Below are 17,036 nucleotides of genomic sequence, written 5' to 3' on the forward strand. Positions count from 1 at the left end.
AGTAATAAGGAGATAGAGTCAATTGATCTGATACTAAACAAAATGTTTTTGGAAATTATTTTGAAAATGTAAGTTATAGCATACTAAATAATGACTGACCTATAGGTATGGGCATACCCTAAGGGGGAGAAAAGTTCAAAGATTTTTTTATGTTATATTTTGATCATGATAAATATTTTTTCCACTAATGCCAAAGGGGAAGATTGTTGATCCTAAAGGAAATCTTAGTATTGTCTATTAGTGAAAAACACTATCATTCACAAGGAAGAGTTGGTTAGTCAAAATTTTGTTGAAGCCACAATAAAGTTTGAGATATAAAGAGGACAAGTGCAAAAGTTGAGTTTGTGCTGAGTAGCATATAGTCACCAAGCATTTAGTAATTTTTGAGTTATTCAGAAGGAAACACATCATATAAACCAAGTGCTTTATTACCTAAGAAGTTCAGAGTGAAAATAGTTCAAGATAATTGAAGCCTATGCCAAGGTCAACATGAAGAACCAAGCACAACTGAGCATCAGAGGCTATATGTGTCGAGATATATAGCTTGTGTATATGAGTTTGGAAGGCATGAAATGTTATATAAACTATTTTTTGAAGCATGAGACCTATTTCTATGATTGAGGTAAAGATCAAGGAGATAATTATGTATGTAATTCCACATCATTAATCCCTATGTAGTATGATGGACCAAGTAGAAAATTGGAAAGGTTAAGCATAAAAAAGGATGAATGTGGATCATTGATTATGATCTAGAAGTTTCTTAAGATGTCTATTTAAGAAGGGTTTCAAGATAAAATTTTGTTGTGATTTAGAGGAATGTACGTATGTGAAGCTGAAGGAGAATGAGAAAGTTGTGAAGGATTAAGGAAACCAAATAGTGTAGTGAAGATTTATTGAAGATTAGTCATAGTGAAGTGATTAGTATTAGAAACAATAGTCCACCAAGATAACTAGAGGGCGGGGTGGGGGGAGGGTGAATCAGTTATCCAATAATTAAAACATTTATCTTCTTTAAAAAAACTTAACCATTCAACCAAAGTAAACAATAACCATAATAAGATCCACATAGACAATTACACCAGATATGTTAACTAGGGAAACCCTTGATCAGAGGGAAAATCCCAGTGGGAAAGATGCCCACAAGATGATGTACTAATATAAATGTTCCTTATTAAAGGATGGACCCTATTAGGAGTCTAATACAACATTTAGTATATACAATCCCTATTAGGAGGCTTTGAATCCCTATTAGGAGATTTCAATGCTGTTAGGAGTTGTGCAAACCTTGTTAGGAGTTGTAGTACACTATATGCAAGAAGAGCCCACTGCCCAAACATGCAATTTCAATCACAAGAAGAGCTCATGGTTGCTCAGACAAGTAATTTACTATTATTTTCTTCTTTCCCTTGTTCTATCAACCACACCAATCACTATCAAACCTTGTAGACTAGGTCATGAACCTCAAATCCAAATATTAAACCACAAATCACTCAACAAAACCTTGGTAATGAAGTTTTCTTGACTTTCGCATTGCTCTGCTCAACTTTGCATTCCACTCTTACTACTGCTTATCATCAATCAAAAAACAATAATATATGATAAAGGGAAATGTCCTTCCTTTATACTAAGTCCATAATACAATTCCCTAAGTTGGCTATTAGACCTTCTCAATTAATCATTATAGGATCACATTAAGAACATGTTATACTTAGCGGTAACATTAATCTTCGGCCTTGCAACTTGAATAACTTTGTGTACACATAATATCATGACAAGAGAACTTAGCCATGCCATCTCCAACATGTCTTCTGCATGTCCTCAACCTCAATTCTCAGAATAAAATTTTTGCTAAGAGATATAACGAGTTTACTAGAACATGCCTCTGTAAACTCTATATCAAAATAGACATCACCAAAACATACATAACTTCTTCTAGATTTATCATTTCTTCTTCTAACATTAATTTCATATACTAGATACTTAGATGTATCTTCCAAAATCTTGGATGGTTAGAATACTCAACTAGTCATTCGTACCAAGTTGATCTTTCTGTTGTTGTTTTGTAAAATACCACATATAGGAAGCATCAACATTTAGTCCAGACAACAATGTTTCTTTGTTCCACTAGACTGATACACTCTTGCATCTTCTACTCTGATTTAGGAAGGGACATAACCTCAAGAATACCTCACAAATACTCAAAAGTTTCTTTGGGAAGAGGCTTAGTGAATATATCTGCAATATGTTCTTCAGTGCTCACATACTCCAATCTAATTTCCTTATCTGCAACTTTCTCTCTCAACATGTGATACTTAATAGAAATGTTCTTAGTCTTCAAACGAAACACTAGATTCTTAGACATATTTACCATGCTTATGTTATCACAATGTATTACAATAGGTTCACTGATTTCTATCCTTATATCTTTTAGCACCTGCTTCATACAAACAACTTGATTGCAATTGTTTACTGTTACAACATATTCTACTTCCACTATACTTTGTGATGTACAATCCTACTTCTTGCTCAACCAAGAAACCAATCTTCCTCCAAGAAAGAAGGCTCCACCACTCATCCTCTTTCTGTCATCCATACTACCTTTCAATCAACATCAGTATAAGAACTTAGAGAAAAATCATTAGATATGCCATACCACAATCCAAAATCTTATGTTCCCTTCAGATATCTAAATATCATTTTTACTCCTATGTAATGTGCTTCTCTTAGATAAACTTGAAATCTTGCAACAATTCCAACTACATTTTCTATATCTAGCCTTATATGAGTCAGATATTGCAAATCTCCAATCATAGATCTGTACTTCTTTTGCTTAATAGTAGGTGTCTCATCCTTTATAGATAAATTGTGTCTAGTTACCATAGGCATTCTAATGGGTTTGCATGTTTCCAAACCAAACCTTTTTAGTAAATCCTTCAAGTACTTAGTCTGAGAAATAAATATTCCTTCTTTATTCTGTACGATGTGTAATCCCAGAAAATATTTCATCTCTCCTATCATACTTATTTCAAATTCTTTCTTCATCTCTTCTACAAACTTCTCACTTGCTTCATCATTTCCTCTAAACATGATATCATCAAAAACTATTACTAAAATAGTCAAACCATCATCAATTTCTTTCTAATATAGATTATTGTCTACCATACCTTTGCTATGTCCAAGCTTTGTTAAATGCTTGTCCAACCTTTCATACCAAGTTCTTGGTGCTTGCTTCAAGCCATATAGTGCTTTCTTTAGTCTGCATACTATGTCCTTGTCATCTGTCAAAGGACAATCTTCAAGCTGTTCAAAGAAAAGCTAGGATAGAAACACTAAAAGAAAAGCTCCAGGATAAAAAAAATAATCCTAGATTAAACTAAATATTTCATTAGTAAAATTTGGATCCAAACAATTGGCATGCTAGAGAGAATCCAAATTTAAGAGATTATGAACTAATCCTCAACTAAGTTTGATTTTATATATTTAGGATGGGAGGAGGAGACTCCTATCTATTATAAGATTTGATACAATTAGCTTTTGTAATTGAAAGATGATGATATGAAATAATTTTAAAAATATCCAAGGATGAAGTTTTCCTTAATAATAAATACTATTTTAACTACTCTTTGTAGACATGCATCTAGAGTAAGTTCCCAACAAAAACATGTAATGCATGATCAATGATACTTTAATCTTAGTTTTTTTAAAGCATTTTTCCTATGCTATTGTAGTAGTCTCCATTAATAATCTTAGTTTATTTACAATGGGCTCTTGGTGCCTTTTTCCCTTTTAGTTTGGTACTTAATTTTAAAGAAGTTAAGCTAGTTGTTTCTCCTAAAAGATGTATTTATCTTGGATATCACTACCAACCCAATTAAGAATGTCATAGGAAGCTTTAAAACATGTCTCAAATACCAAGGAAATATGTTGAACACTTACCAACAACATTAGAATTATCTATGTCTACGATAAAAAATAATATAATATTGTTTTGATCTTGTTGTTTGAATAGTACACAGTATTTCATATTTTCTTTTATTACAAATTTTGCTAAATATAATATTTCTTATATCAAAGTCTTTTTGGGTGGTAAAAGGACAATCTTATTTCTCATCATCCGCTCTCAAAACTCTTAGTTATTGATGCATAGATATAGCCGTTGGAGGTGGGAACAAAGGTGAACTGACATACAGGCTTAAAGAGATTATATTACATTTAGATCCCTTCCATGATATATATTTATACCTATGAATATATGATGCTTAAGACTAAGGATATGCCTCCATTATATTTATATTTATTAATAAATATTTGAAAGTGATGGCACAATATAATGAGTTTCTAATGTCGTACGATGTTGGAGACATATTGAAAACAAATTCTCTTAAAAATATTTATATTTATTAATTCATAAAAATGAAACGATATTTATCTAAACAAATTATATATTAATTATATAAATTTTCCAATATTATATTACTATATTATATTTATTAATAATAGATTATATTCTATTATTCACTAAAAAAAAAATCTCCTTCTATGTAGCCTCTTCTCATACCTCCACCCAAATCCACATGGGAATTGGGAACTTAATGTGAACTATATAATTTCATTCTTGAACAGAAGAATATAAGAGGCATAAGTTATATTTTAAGACACTTGTTGAGGTACAAAATACTAAATTATATTGTAAACTAGACCGCTTGCATTCTGCAGATTATTTGAATTTGAAAACCTCCCCTCGTATGGTACCAACAATTCATTGTCATTTTTGCTTCTTATTGGTGTATTTTATACGTCTGGTTTGAAAATTTACTCTAAGATGTCTACGAAAGATAATAGTAACTTGGTTGTTTATTAGTGGATGACTTGATTAATGCTTCATTATTCAGACATAATTCCCGATCTGTACATTGTGTGTGGAAATATTCGAATGGGTCCAGAAAATTTCTGAATTTTGTGGGGTTTTCCAAAGCTGAAAGTGTCAAATAAGAGAGATATTCCACACATATTATTCACTCGGTGACTCCAAGAAAGGTGACTTGAAAATATAATTCTGTACAATAATCTAAGAAAAGAGCGAGCTGGGTACTGTCACGTCTCACCCTAGAACCCTTTTTTTCTTACTTATGTGGCTATGTCGATTTGGTCAAAATTAAGACTTAATTAAAAGATAAATGAAAGTTAATGTTTTAGATTTCTAATTGAAATGATTAATGATGATGGATACCTATGAAATGATTAATGATGATGGATACGTATGAAATATTACATTCAATGATGATGTTATTTGATGTAATCATGATGTGATGTTTATAGTTCTGATTCAGTTAATGTTATTCTTAAATGATGATGCAAACAAGTTGTTAATAATGATCGATACTAACTCCTTGTTATGGTTGCGAGTGTTTGAGCGGATGCAAGGATCGTTATGATGGAAGTGTGGTCGAGGTAGAGAAGGTTAGCCTCCTGGAAGGGGATGTGTCGGATGACCATGCGACCACACACACTTCACTTAGGATTTATATGATGTTAGAATACTATTACTATGTATTACTATGCTAATTTTTAGATTTTTTATTTTTTTAAGAGGGGTAAATGCTTTGACCTGGAGCTATGAACCAGTGAGGCCACAAACGGAGGACCTCATCCCCATGAGATTTGAACCTTGATGGCAAGGATAACAACGCAACGACTTAACCATCACAACATGCCACTATTGGGCTAATTTTTAGATATTAGAATGAATGAGGAAATAACATTTTATTTAAATAAGAGATTTTGAAATAAGAAAATATAATTTAATGACCGAAAATTTTGATCTAATGTTAATTGAGTATATTGTGGATAGCATTAAGACTCTTCTTAGGAGCATTCATTACTACCATTTCATAACAATAGTGACTATATATGCTTTCTTGTGAAACCAATTGTTAAAAATTGAGATGTTCTCATATAAAGACATTTTGTTGAAAAAATTTAAAGGATATATTATACCTTTTTGCATGAGTGCTAAAGGAAGTAGTTAGGTCAGTTATCGCCGACATTCTTGGAGAGCGACGTTAAGAATAGGTTTTGGAAATTATGGAAGGGGTAGAGCAAAAGGGAGAACCGCATAGGAAGGAAGGTGGTCCACAGCCTTGAAAATCATTATGGCAGGAGTGGTACTTAGGAAAGAAAGCCCATAGGAACAGTCGGATCAACAGAAGACACATTTTCGAAGTTTGGTCTTGCTTAATGTTCTGCCTCTATCTATTTTTCATATTACTTTCTTGGAAATGAGTTGTTGTTGGGACTTTCGTTTCTTGGTTAGAAATATATGATGAGAAATGAAATGCTTGTTAAAATTGGGTTGGGCATGTGTTGAACGTTTCCATGGTGTATCACTCGTTGCATGCGAAAATTTTGAAAAACCTTATTTATTTTTGCCTAAGTAAACGATGTTAATTATACCTTGTTATTAAGCTCTGTTGGAGTCATTTGACTTTGATTGGTATTTATAACTACGCATATGATATTCCCTATCACGTATGATGTTGTATCCTCCTTTAACATTGGTGTTATACAATAGGTTGTTGACTTATACGTGAGTTATTACTTTTGAATGCAAACTTTATGCTGGGACAGAATATGATATTAATAGTGTACTCTAAGAGATGTTCTCAAACCTTGCTAGGAACTGGAATTGTTATTACATTTTTACGTTTTGCAGTGATTGATTTAAACAGTATTGCTGTGACGGGTATATTGTGATTATTACAACATCTTACTGTAACCCTGTTAAATGTATTGGTTGCTATTTAAGCTATAGTGCTATTACTTAATAGGATGAACCAAAGGTGTTAATCTAAAAATCAAAATGTCATGTCGTCAGCAACACTGTAGGGTTTTTTTAATATCCATTATAGCTGGGTTATGCCTCTAATATGCTGAACTTCCTTTTATTCTGCTTATTACTGAGGTACCACGCAATTCAAAAAGATAGAAGACTAATCTTACAATAGTGAATGTGTGCTTGAAGCTTGTATGTTTTCTCAAATCATTAAACTTTGAGGATCAAAGATAAAGTTGGAATCTTTATAACCTCTGAACATTACTCTCATCCTTACAGTTTAGACTATCCTTGGGCTAAGAGTAACTGGTAATTTATGTAAAACATCAACCAACTTACTAGCATCATGAGATACTCGGGTGCTAAGTTGTATTAATGTACCTACCAATTCCTAATCCTTTAAACAATGCACTTGGAAATGTTGTTTTTAACTCTTACATATTGAATAGATGAATGATCAGTACTTTTAAATTGACTGAACTATGTAATCACAGAAGTCTAAAGTGTATGGAGTTTTTCAGTAGTATTGTGATTGGCTAATATTGAGCGATAATTTTGAATTTATATGTAAACTTGTTGGTAGTATTAACAAGTATATCCCCTCGGGTGTAATGTAGTGATTTATAGGATAGATAGGTGGATATCTTCATGTTTAGTTTCCCTATCTGCCAGTACTATAGAATGGTTGCATTTTGTTTTTGTTTCTTCTACAGGTAAATCTGGATTGAAAGTGCTTGGCCAAGCTATTTTATTTTCTAAATATTGCATATGTGACTAATGGTTATGCCTATTTGGTATTCTTTTATTGCATATGTGTAGATATGTAGTCATTTATTTTACCAGCTACATTCTGTGTTTAGACTACTAGGCACATGGTTGCAATGTAGAAATGTTACACGGTTGCACCAGATACATCCGATCCATCTTGTTCCAAGAAGCTAGGCTTCTCGTGCTAGGGTCGGGGAATTCTTCATGTCAGGAAGAATCCCAGGGGAGTACTTCACTCTATGGTTGGCGAGGTTAAAGCGCCTGGGCCACACTTCCATCTCGGGAAGCAGGTGGGAGACGTCCTACAGCTTTTGGAGACTGGAACCACTGGAGAGCTCATTAGAAAGTCATCTCAGTTTGATTGCCCAGCTCGTCATTTGAGATGTACTTATTTACAACATTGTAACTCATTTATGTTCAGCTATAAGTTGATGCTCATTCTAAAAAGGAGCATGTAACTATTGTATGTTGATCATCAATTTGTAATTATATGTAACTGTTGAAATGCTGAAAGCTGGATCAGCAAGACTGTAATGATGTATGACATGATATGAATGTATGTAAAAGATTTTATGATGATCAATTTAATGATGTATTAATTATCTTTTGCATTATTAATCTTTGAAACAAATAGATCAACTTTTCCACTTGTATGTTATTGGTTACTTTTCCGCATTTTTCGGTTGAAGATGATGTGGCATAGTTAGTCTAGACTGGTTCTTTACATATGGTATCAGAGTGCATGGTTTAAATGTAGGCCCTTAGGCTACTATGCTAATTGTGCCTATGTTTTGACAAGGGTTTTGAAATATTACCATGGCCACAAGATCTAAATGGAAAGTTGGGTCGAGCAGTAGTGCGCAGGCTGAAGAACCTAAAGAGGTTGGATCAGATTATGGCACTATTAACCCAATAGGGGGCTTTGTTACAACAACAAAGTCAGCAGATGGACAACCTAGAGCAAGGGGCTCGAGGTAGACAAGCCGAAGAAGAGGTCAAGAAGCGTGAGGAGGATCAATGCTCTGAAGCCTTAAGTAAGCAGGAAGAGGAGCTAAGGAAGAAACAGAAGGATGAGCAGATGGTTGAAGCTCTTAGGTCTGAAATAGAGTAGAAAGCAGAAGCTAACCGTCGAAGTGCTCTCCTTAATTCTAATAGGATTCAGATAGTTGCTAACTTGAGCAAAGATCTTAAGAAGGTAACTCCACCCATGTTCCATGGAAGAGCTTTTGGGGAAGATGCAGAGGCTTGGATTATTAGCATGGAGAAGTACTTTCTAGTGCAAAAATACACTAGGAAATCTAGAGTAGTATGGGCCACCTATCAGCTAATGGGTGAAGCAGCCAACTGGTGGGAGAATGTTATGGCTGAAAAGAAATTCCAAAATGGAGAGGTAAATTGGGAGGAATTCTTGCAGTCGTTTCACAAATGATGGTTACCTCAGCTTTATTATGACAAGAAAAAAATAGACTTCTATAAGTTAGTGCAAGGGAACATGAATGTTACTCAATATCATGAGCAATTTTGCCATTTGGTGAAATATGTTCCACAACATCAGCATGATGAACTCTTTAGAATGCAGAAGTTTGTAATGGGCTTGCGACCTGAAATTTATATTGAGGGTTGAGATGCAGGAACTTGAAACCATGGACTTTGCATTGCATAAAGCCCTTAAGTAGGAACAAAGGTTGAAGGACATTTCATCCTATAAATCCTTCAACCAAAACTATAAGAGGAAGTTTCAGGATAATAGACCATATCAGGATAACAAAGGGTATCAGGATGATGGAGCAAAAGGAAAGGAAAATAAACAGAAAATTAGGAACATGAGAGACAAATGAAATGAGAATTTTGACAGGAATAAGGAAAATTGGAACAACAATCAAAATTCCAGAAATGATGGTGGCAGGAATGGAAACAACCAAGGAGGTCAAAATAGAAGAATGCCTAGGGGAGGCTGCTATATTTGTGGAGGAAACCATTATGCTGATAAGTGTTCACAGTGAATTGATAAGAAAGACTTTCCCCTACAAAACTGTATCCATGCTGCAGTGGATCACCGACAGGTAGATTATCTGGCCACTCCCATTCAGATGACTAGTACACTTTTCGGTCACCCTGTCTTTGTTCTAATAGATACTGGTGCTACTGAATATTTTGTAGATCCTAAAATATTAACCAAGATACCTATTAGGGCTGGTTTTATGGCAGAACCATGGATTGTAGAGTATGGTAACAGGGCTGAACGCAGGGTAGAGCAATGCTTATCTTGCAGCAAGTTGGAGCTTCCTAGTTTTCGAACTAAGGTCAACTTGTATGTAGCGCCTCTGGACTCATATGATGTCATCTTAGGTATGAATTGGTTAAGTGATCATAAGGCCTTGGTGGATTGTCCGAATAAGGTAATTAGATGTCTTGATGACTCTGGTCATTCCTTGACACTAAATGGTGTCAAACAACCTTTGGAACTGAGGCAAATTTCAGCAATGCAGTTGAAGAAGGCCAAAAGGAAGGGGTGTTAGTTATACATTGCCCATATTAAAAATTTGGATGAGACTCCACCTTGAATAGAGGATCACCCTATTTTATAGGAGTTTAGAGATGTATTTCCAGATGATCTGCCTGAATTACCCCCTAAAAGGGAGTTTGATTTCTTTATCGATCTCATACCAGGAGAAAAACCTCAATCGAAGGTCCCTTACCGCATGAATTCTACGAAAATGTATGAATTGAATATTCAGTTACATGAACTTTTAGATAAAGGGTTCATACGCCCTAGTGTATCACCATGGGGAGCTCCTATAATTTTTGTCAAGAAGAAGGATGGTACCTTAAGGCTATGCATAGATTATCGTATGTTGAATAAAATGACCATAAAGAATTGGTACCCACTACCCAGCATTGATGAACTCTTTGATCAAATGAAAGAGGCAACCATATTCTCCAAGATTGATTTGCGATCTGGGTATCACCAACGTCAAATCCAAGAGGAAGACATATCTAAAACTGCATTTAGAACAAGATATGGCCATTATGAGTTTGTAGTCTTATCTTTTGGACTAACAAACGCACCAACTGCTTTTATGAACCTGATGAATAGCATTTTTAGAGATTGTCTTGATAAATTCGTGGAGATATTCATTGATGACATATTAATATACTCCAAGAATTTGGAAGAGCATGAAGAACATTTGCGAATAGTGTTGCAGTGATTGAGAGACAAGAAACTTTATGGGAAACTCTCTAAGTGTTCCTTTTATCAAAAGGAGATCCATTATTTGGGACACATTTTGTCAGCCAAAGGCATTGCCGTGGACATTGCAAAGATCAAAGCCATCCTTGAATGGCCAACTCTGTAGAATGTCAGTGAAGTTAGGAGTTTTATGGGACTTGCCGAATATTATAGGAAATTTTTTGAAGGTTTTTCCCGCATAGCAGCATCGATTACATCTCTTCAGTGCAAGGGAAAGAGGTTTGTGTGGACAGAAGCATGTGAGAAAGCCTTTCAGTTACTCAAGGAAAAACTCACTACAACGCGTATTTTGATTATTCCAGACCCAAATGGGCAATTTTGTTGTCACCACCGATGCCTCAGGGGATGGACTTGGGGGTGTTCTGATGCAAGATGGTAAAGTTGTGGCTTATGAATCTAGGAAACTCAAATCTCATAAAGTAAACTATGCTCCTCACAATTTAAAGTTGGTTGCGATAGTACATGCCTTGCAGATGTGGCGACACTACCTATTGAGAAAGCCATTTGAGCTAAAAACTGATCATATGGGGTTGAGGTACATTTTTACTCAACCAAATCTAAATGCTCGATAGAGATGATGGCTCGAATTCCTCAGTGAATATGATTTCAGCATCGAGTATATAAAGGGTAAGGAAAATAGAGTAGCAAATGCACTTAGCCACAGAAGACATATTGCTGCTATCTCTACATCTCGAACATGCATGAGGGAGTATATCATCCAATACCTTGCTGGGGATACTCATTATGATTGGGTAAAGTCAGTTTTGGATACAGATGCTGCTGATCCATGATTTGATGACTATTCTTTGGATGAGGATGGTCTACTTAAATATCAAAACAAGATTTATGTTCTTGATCGTGAAGGATTGCGAAAAATTATACTCGAGGAAATGCATAACACTCCATTTTCAGGGCATCCAGGGGTAAATAAGATGATGGCTGACTTAAGGCCTTTGTATTTTTGGCCAGGACTCAAGCGGGATGTGACGGAGTATGTAGCCCAGTGTTTAGAATGCCAGTGTGTCAAGGCTGAGCATGCTCATCCAGCAGGTCTTCTGTACCCCCATGAGATTCCATAGTATAAATGGCAGGTTAACAGCATTGATTTTGTATAGGGTTTACCCATGACTAGATAGAGGCATGATGTTATCTTAGTCATAGTTGATAAGTTGACAAAGGTTGCTCATTTTATTCCTGGTAGCCTGAAGGACGGATCTCTAGTATTGGCAAGGAAGTTTGTTTAGGAGATTTTTCGACTACATGGTCTTCTTGAGACTATTATTTTTGACAGAGACACCCAAATGACTTCAAGGTTTTGGACAACCTTGAACACTGATTTAGGTACACATTTGAATTTTAGTACAACATACCACCCTGAGACTAATGGTCAAACCAAGCAGGTGAATCAGATATTGTAAGATTTACTACGCATGTACTGTATCGATCAGTAGTACAAATGGGAGGAATATTTTCCATTGGTGGAGTTTTCCTATAATAACTCCTATCATTCATCTTTGGGTATGGTCCCATTTGAGGCTCTCTATGGATGGAGATGTCAGACTCCTATCAGTTGGGATAAGGTTGAGGACAAGATTAGTGTAGGTCCTGAGATGCTAAGAGAAATGGAGGAACAGGTAACCCTAATCCATAGTTGGTTGAAGGAGGCAGCAGATCGGCAGAAGAGTTATGCGGACAAGAAACACACTTTTCACCAGTTTCACACCGGGGATAAAGTGTTTCTCAAGGTTAGGCCGCAAAAGAGTTCAATCTCATTTGGCAAGAGTTCAAATCTTGCTCTGAGATTTGTTGGCCTGTTCAAGGTTCTAGAAGTCATCAACCCAGTTGCTTATCACCTTGCTCTGCCACCTGCTTTAGCCTGCATTCATAATGTTTTTCATGTATCTTTGCTTAAACCCTAGCATCTTGCTATATCTCACATTCTTGACTGGTGTGCATTACAGGTACAAGATCCAGGGGTGATGGCAGTTCAGCCCACCCGAATCATTGAGCAACGTACCCTTAAGGTACGAGATAGGGATGTACTCTAGTGTAAGGTCCAATGGGACCAGTTTGGGGTGGATAGTGCCACTTGGGAAGATCCTAATGATTTACAAAAATCATTTCCCCATCTTCTATAGCTATTTAATTTATGAATACATAACAGTTTTGGTATGTGTAAATAAAATTTTTGTTGTGAAAGACATCGGGATGATGCTTTTTCCTAGTGGGAAAGGATGTCAAGTCTCACCCTAGAACCCTTTCTTTCTTACTTATGTGGCTATGTCGACTTGGTCAAAATTAAGACTTAATTAAAAGATAAATGAAAGTTAATGTTTTAGATTTCTAATTGAAATGATTAATGATGATGGATATGTATGAAATGATTAATGATGATGGATACATATGAAATGTTACATTCAATGATGATTTTATTTAATGTAATCATGATGTGATGTTTATAGTTCTGATTCAGTTAATGTTATTCTTAAATGATGATGCAAACAAGTTGTTAATAATGATCGATACTGACTCCTTGTTATGGTTGTGAGTGTTTGAGTGGATGCAGGGATTGTTACGATGGAAGTGTGGTCGAGGTAGAGAAGGTTAGCCTCCTGGAAGGGGATGTGTCGGATGACCATGAGACCACACACACTTCACTTAGGATTTATATGATGTTAGAATATTGTTACTATGCATTACTATGTTAATTTTTAGATATTAGAATGAATGAGGAAATAACATTTTATTTAAATAAGAGATTTTGAAATAAGAAAATATAATTTAATGACGGAAAAGTTTGATTTAATGTTAATTGAGTATATTGTGGATAGCATTTTAAGACTCTTCTTAGGAGCATTCTTTACTACCATTTCATAACAATAGTGACTATATATGCTTTCTTGTGAAACCAATTGTTAAAAATTGAGATGTTCTTATATAAAGACATTTTGTTAAAAAACTTTAAAGGATATATTATACCTTTTTTGCATGAGTGCTAAAGGAAGTAGTTAGGTCAGTTATCGTCGGCATTCGTGGAGAGCGGTGTTAAGAATAGGTTTTGGAAATTATGGAAGGGGCAGAGAAAAAGGGAGAACCACATAGGAAGGAAGGTAGTCCAAAGCCATGAAAATCATTATGGCAGGAGTGGTGTTTAGGAAAGAAAGCCCGTAGGAACAGTCGGATCAACAAAAGACACATTTTCTAGGTTTGGTCTTGCTTAATGTTCTACCTCTATCTATTTTTCGTATTACTTTCTTGGAAATGAGTTGTTGTTGGGACTTTCATTTCTTGGTTAGAAATATATGATGAGAAATGAAATGCTTGTTAAAATTGGGTTGGGCATGTGTTGAATGTTTCCATGGTGTATCACTCATTGCATGCGGAAATTTTGAAAAACCTTATTAATTTTTGCCTAAGTAAACGATGTTAATTATACACTATTACTAATCTTACAATAGTGAATGCGTGCTTGAAGCCTATATGTTTTCTCAAATCATTACACTTTGAGGATCAGTGATAAAGTTAGAATCTTTATAACAATTGAACATTACTCTCATCCTTACAATTTAGACTATCCTTGGGCTAAGAGTAACTAGAAATTTATGTAAAACATCAACCAACTTACTAACAACATGAGATATTTGGGTGCTGAGTTGTATTAATGTACCTACCAATTCTTAATACTTTAAACAATGCACTTGGAAATGTTGTTTTTAACTCTTACATATTGAATAGATGAATAATTAGTACTTTTAATTTGACTGAACTATGTAATCACAAAAGTCTGAAGTGTATGGAGTTTTCTAGTAGTATTGTGATTGGCTAATATTGAGCGATAATTTTGAATTTATATGTAAACTTGTTGGTAGCATTAACAAGTATATCCCCTCATGTCGGGTGTAATGTAGTGATTTATGGGACAGATAGGTGGATATCTTCATGTTTAGTTTCCCTATCGACCAGTACTGTAGAATGGTTGCATTCTGTTTTTGTTTCTTCTACAGGTAAATCTGGGTTGAAAGTGCTTGGCCAAGCCATTTTATTTTCCAAATATTGCAAATGTGACTCATGGTTATGCCTATTTGGTATTTTTTTACTGTATATGTGTAGATATGTAGTCATTTATTTTCCCAGCTACATTCTATGTTTAGACTACTAGGCACATGGTTGCAATGTAGAAATGTTACACGATCGCACCAGATACATTTGATCCATCTTGTTCTGGGAAGCTAGGCTTCTTGTGCCAAGGTCGGGGAATTCTTCATGTTAGGAAGAATCCTAGGGGAGTACTTCACTCTATGGTTGGCGAGGTTAAAGCGCTTGGGCCACACTTCCATCTCAGGAAGCAGGTGGGAGACGTCCTATAGCTTTTGGAGACTGGAACCACTGGAGAGCTCATTGGAAAGTCATCTTAGTTTGATTGCCCATCTTTTCATTTGAGATGTACTTATTTACAACATTTTAACTCATTTATGTTCAGCTGTAAATTGATGCTCATTCTAAAAGGGAACATGTAACTGTTATATGTTTATTAGCAATTTGTAATTATATGTAACTATTAAAATGCTAAAAGTTGGATCAGCAAGACTGTAATGATGTATGACATGATATGAATGTATGTAAAAGATTTTATGATGATCAATTTAATGATGTATTAATTATCTTTTGTATTATTAATCTTTGAAATGAATAGATGGACTTTTCCACTTGTATGTTATTGGTTTCTTTTTTGCATTTTACGGTTGAAGATGATGTGGCATGGGTAGTCTAGACTGGTTCTTTATAGGTACCAACAAAAATTTTCATCCTTGACACTTTTACCATACAACTCCTTGCTTTCATGATAGTCTTTACTATCATGACACTCTCTCCCCAACTACTCATGGAAACTGTAAAAGTACAGGTAATGAAATGGGACGCTCGTAAAGCCATTCTCGTTTGTGAGGAACTAATATTTGTCTTTTTCTTGGGTTCTTCTTGCCTCAAATGGTCGCTTCATGCTCTTTTGGCCTTCATTGCAGATCAGGCTTAAACATTACATTATGGAATAAATTAAGCTTTGAAAAATAAGTCAACTTTGATTATTTAATATTTTTAGTCTAGGAATGAAACTTTAGAGTGTGATGTTTAACCTATCTAGCATTGCAATGTTAATAATAGTTTTATACTTCCCAATTAAGACATTCATCTCTTACAAATCCAATATAGGTGATGCACTTGATGATGATGGTGATGTAATTAATCATGATAATTTTCTTTGTATCATGCTACTTCTTAAATTTTTTTATTTGATGAATATACCTTTTCCATTAATTATAATATTGAAGATACATATTCACAAAACAATGGGCTAGAGGATATAAGATCACTCCACGAGTTCAAGTAAAACAAGGGCAGATTAACAACTATTCATAAAAACAAATATTTAAAGAAAAGCATAAAGTCTTAGGTGGCAAGAGAAATGCCAGCTGAAGGAGGGTCTTTATCATCAGAACCTCATAAATCCTTGGGGTTAGTGGTTGGCTCAGGGGGAGCCCAACTTTTAGTAGCAACAACATCAACATCTTGATCTCTCTTAGGCCTAGATGGGGAGATAGCTAAGTCCAGCTTAGAGAAAACCCACTTGATATCATGTTGCATAGACAACCAACTTGCATTAGGGGCAATAGGGGGAGCCACTGGGGACTAGCTTGAGCCCAACCATCAAATCCACCACTGGGAGAGTGGCGATGATGTTGTGGTCAGGGAGTGTGCGAGCAACATGTAGATCTACTTTGGCCTTGCTGATGACCATGAGGAGGAGTGCGGTCACTAGAAATAGTATCCAGAGGCACGTAAGAAACTATACAAGGTGCATTTCCCCAATGGGCAAGTAGCTCCTGCAAGTGAGCCACCTCCAGCATGACTTTGTTAGTCTATATTTGAATTTGCATCATGAGATTATTACAAATATGTGCTTTAGAATACATAGCAATATGAATATCAAGAAAGCTATGAGAGAATAGAAAGTGATTTTGGTCCTTCCAAATAGTAAACAAAATTTCCATTTTGAAAGCATGCCAAATTTGGGCATATCTAATAGGAAGTATGGGTGGATCTCCTAGAACCACCATATGCCAAGTGAACTCCTTTGGATGAAAAGGCTTGAAAAAGTCATGAATCTAGAGCCAATATCTTTGCGCTCAC

General features: G+C 35.2%; 1 protein-coding gene across 1 annotated transcript; it reads left to right on the top strand.

Annotated features, from left to right (window-relative positions):
- Positions 1 to 12,370: 12,370 nt before the first annotated feature.
- On the top strand, positions 12,371 to 14,869 carry LOC149564822 (uncharacterized). The gene is made up of 3 exons (XM_089816229.1): positions 12,371 to 12,748; positions 12,812 to 12,874; positions 14,855 to 14,869. The coding sequence occupies exons 1-3, from the start codon at positions 12,371 to 12,373 to the stop codon at positions 14,867 to 14,869; spliced, it is 456 nt and encodes a 151-aa protein (XP_089672355.1).
- Positions 14,870 to 17,036: the final 2,167 nt, after the last annotated feature.

Source organism: Cupressus sempervirens, chromosome 3 (assembly GCF_028749045.1).
Source record: "Cupressus sempervirens isolate cs-2001-9-10 chromosome 3, ASM2874904v1, whole genome shotgun sequence".
Lineage (NCBI taxonomy): Eukaryota > Viridiplantae > Streptophyta > Pinopsida > Cupressales > Cupressaceae > Cupressus > Cupressus sempervirens.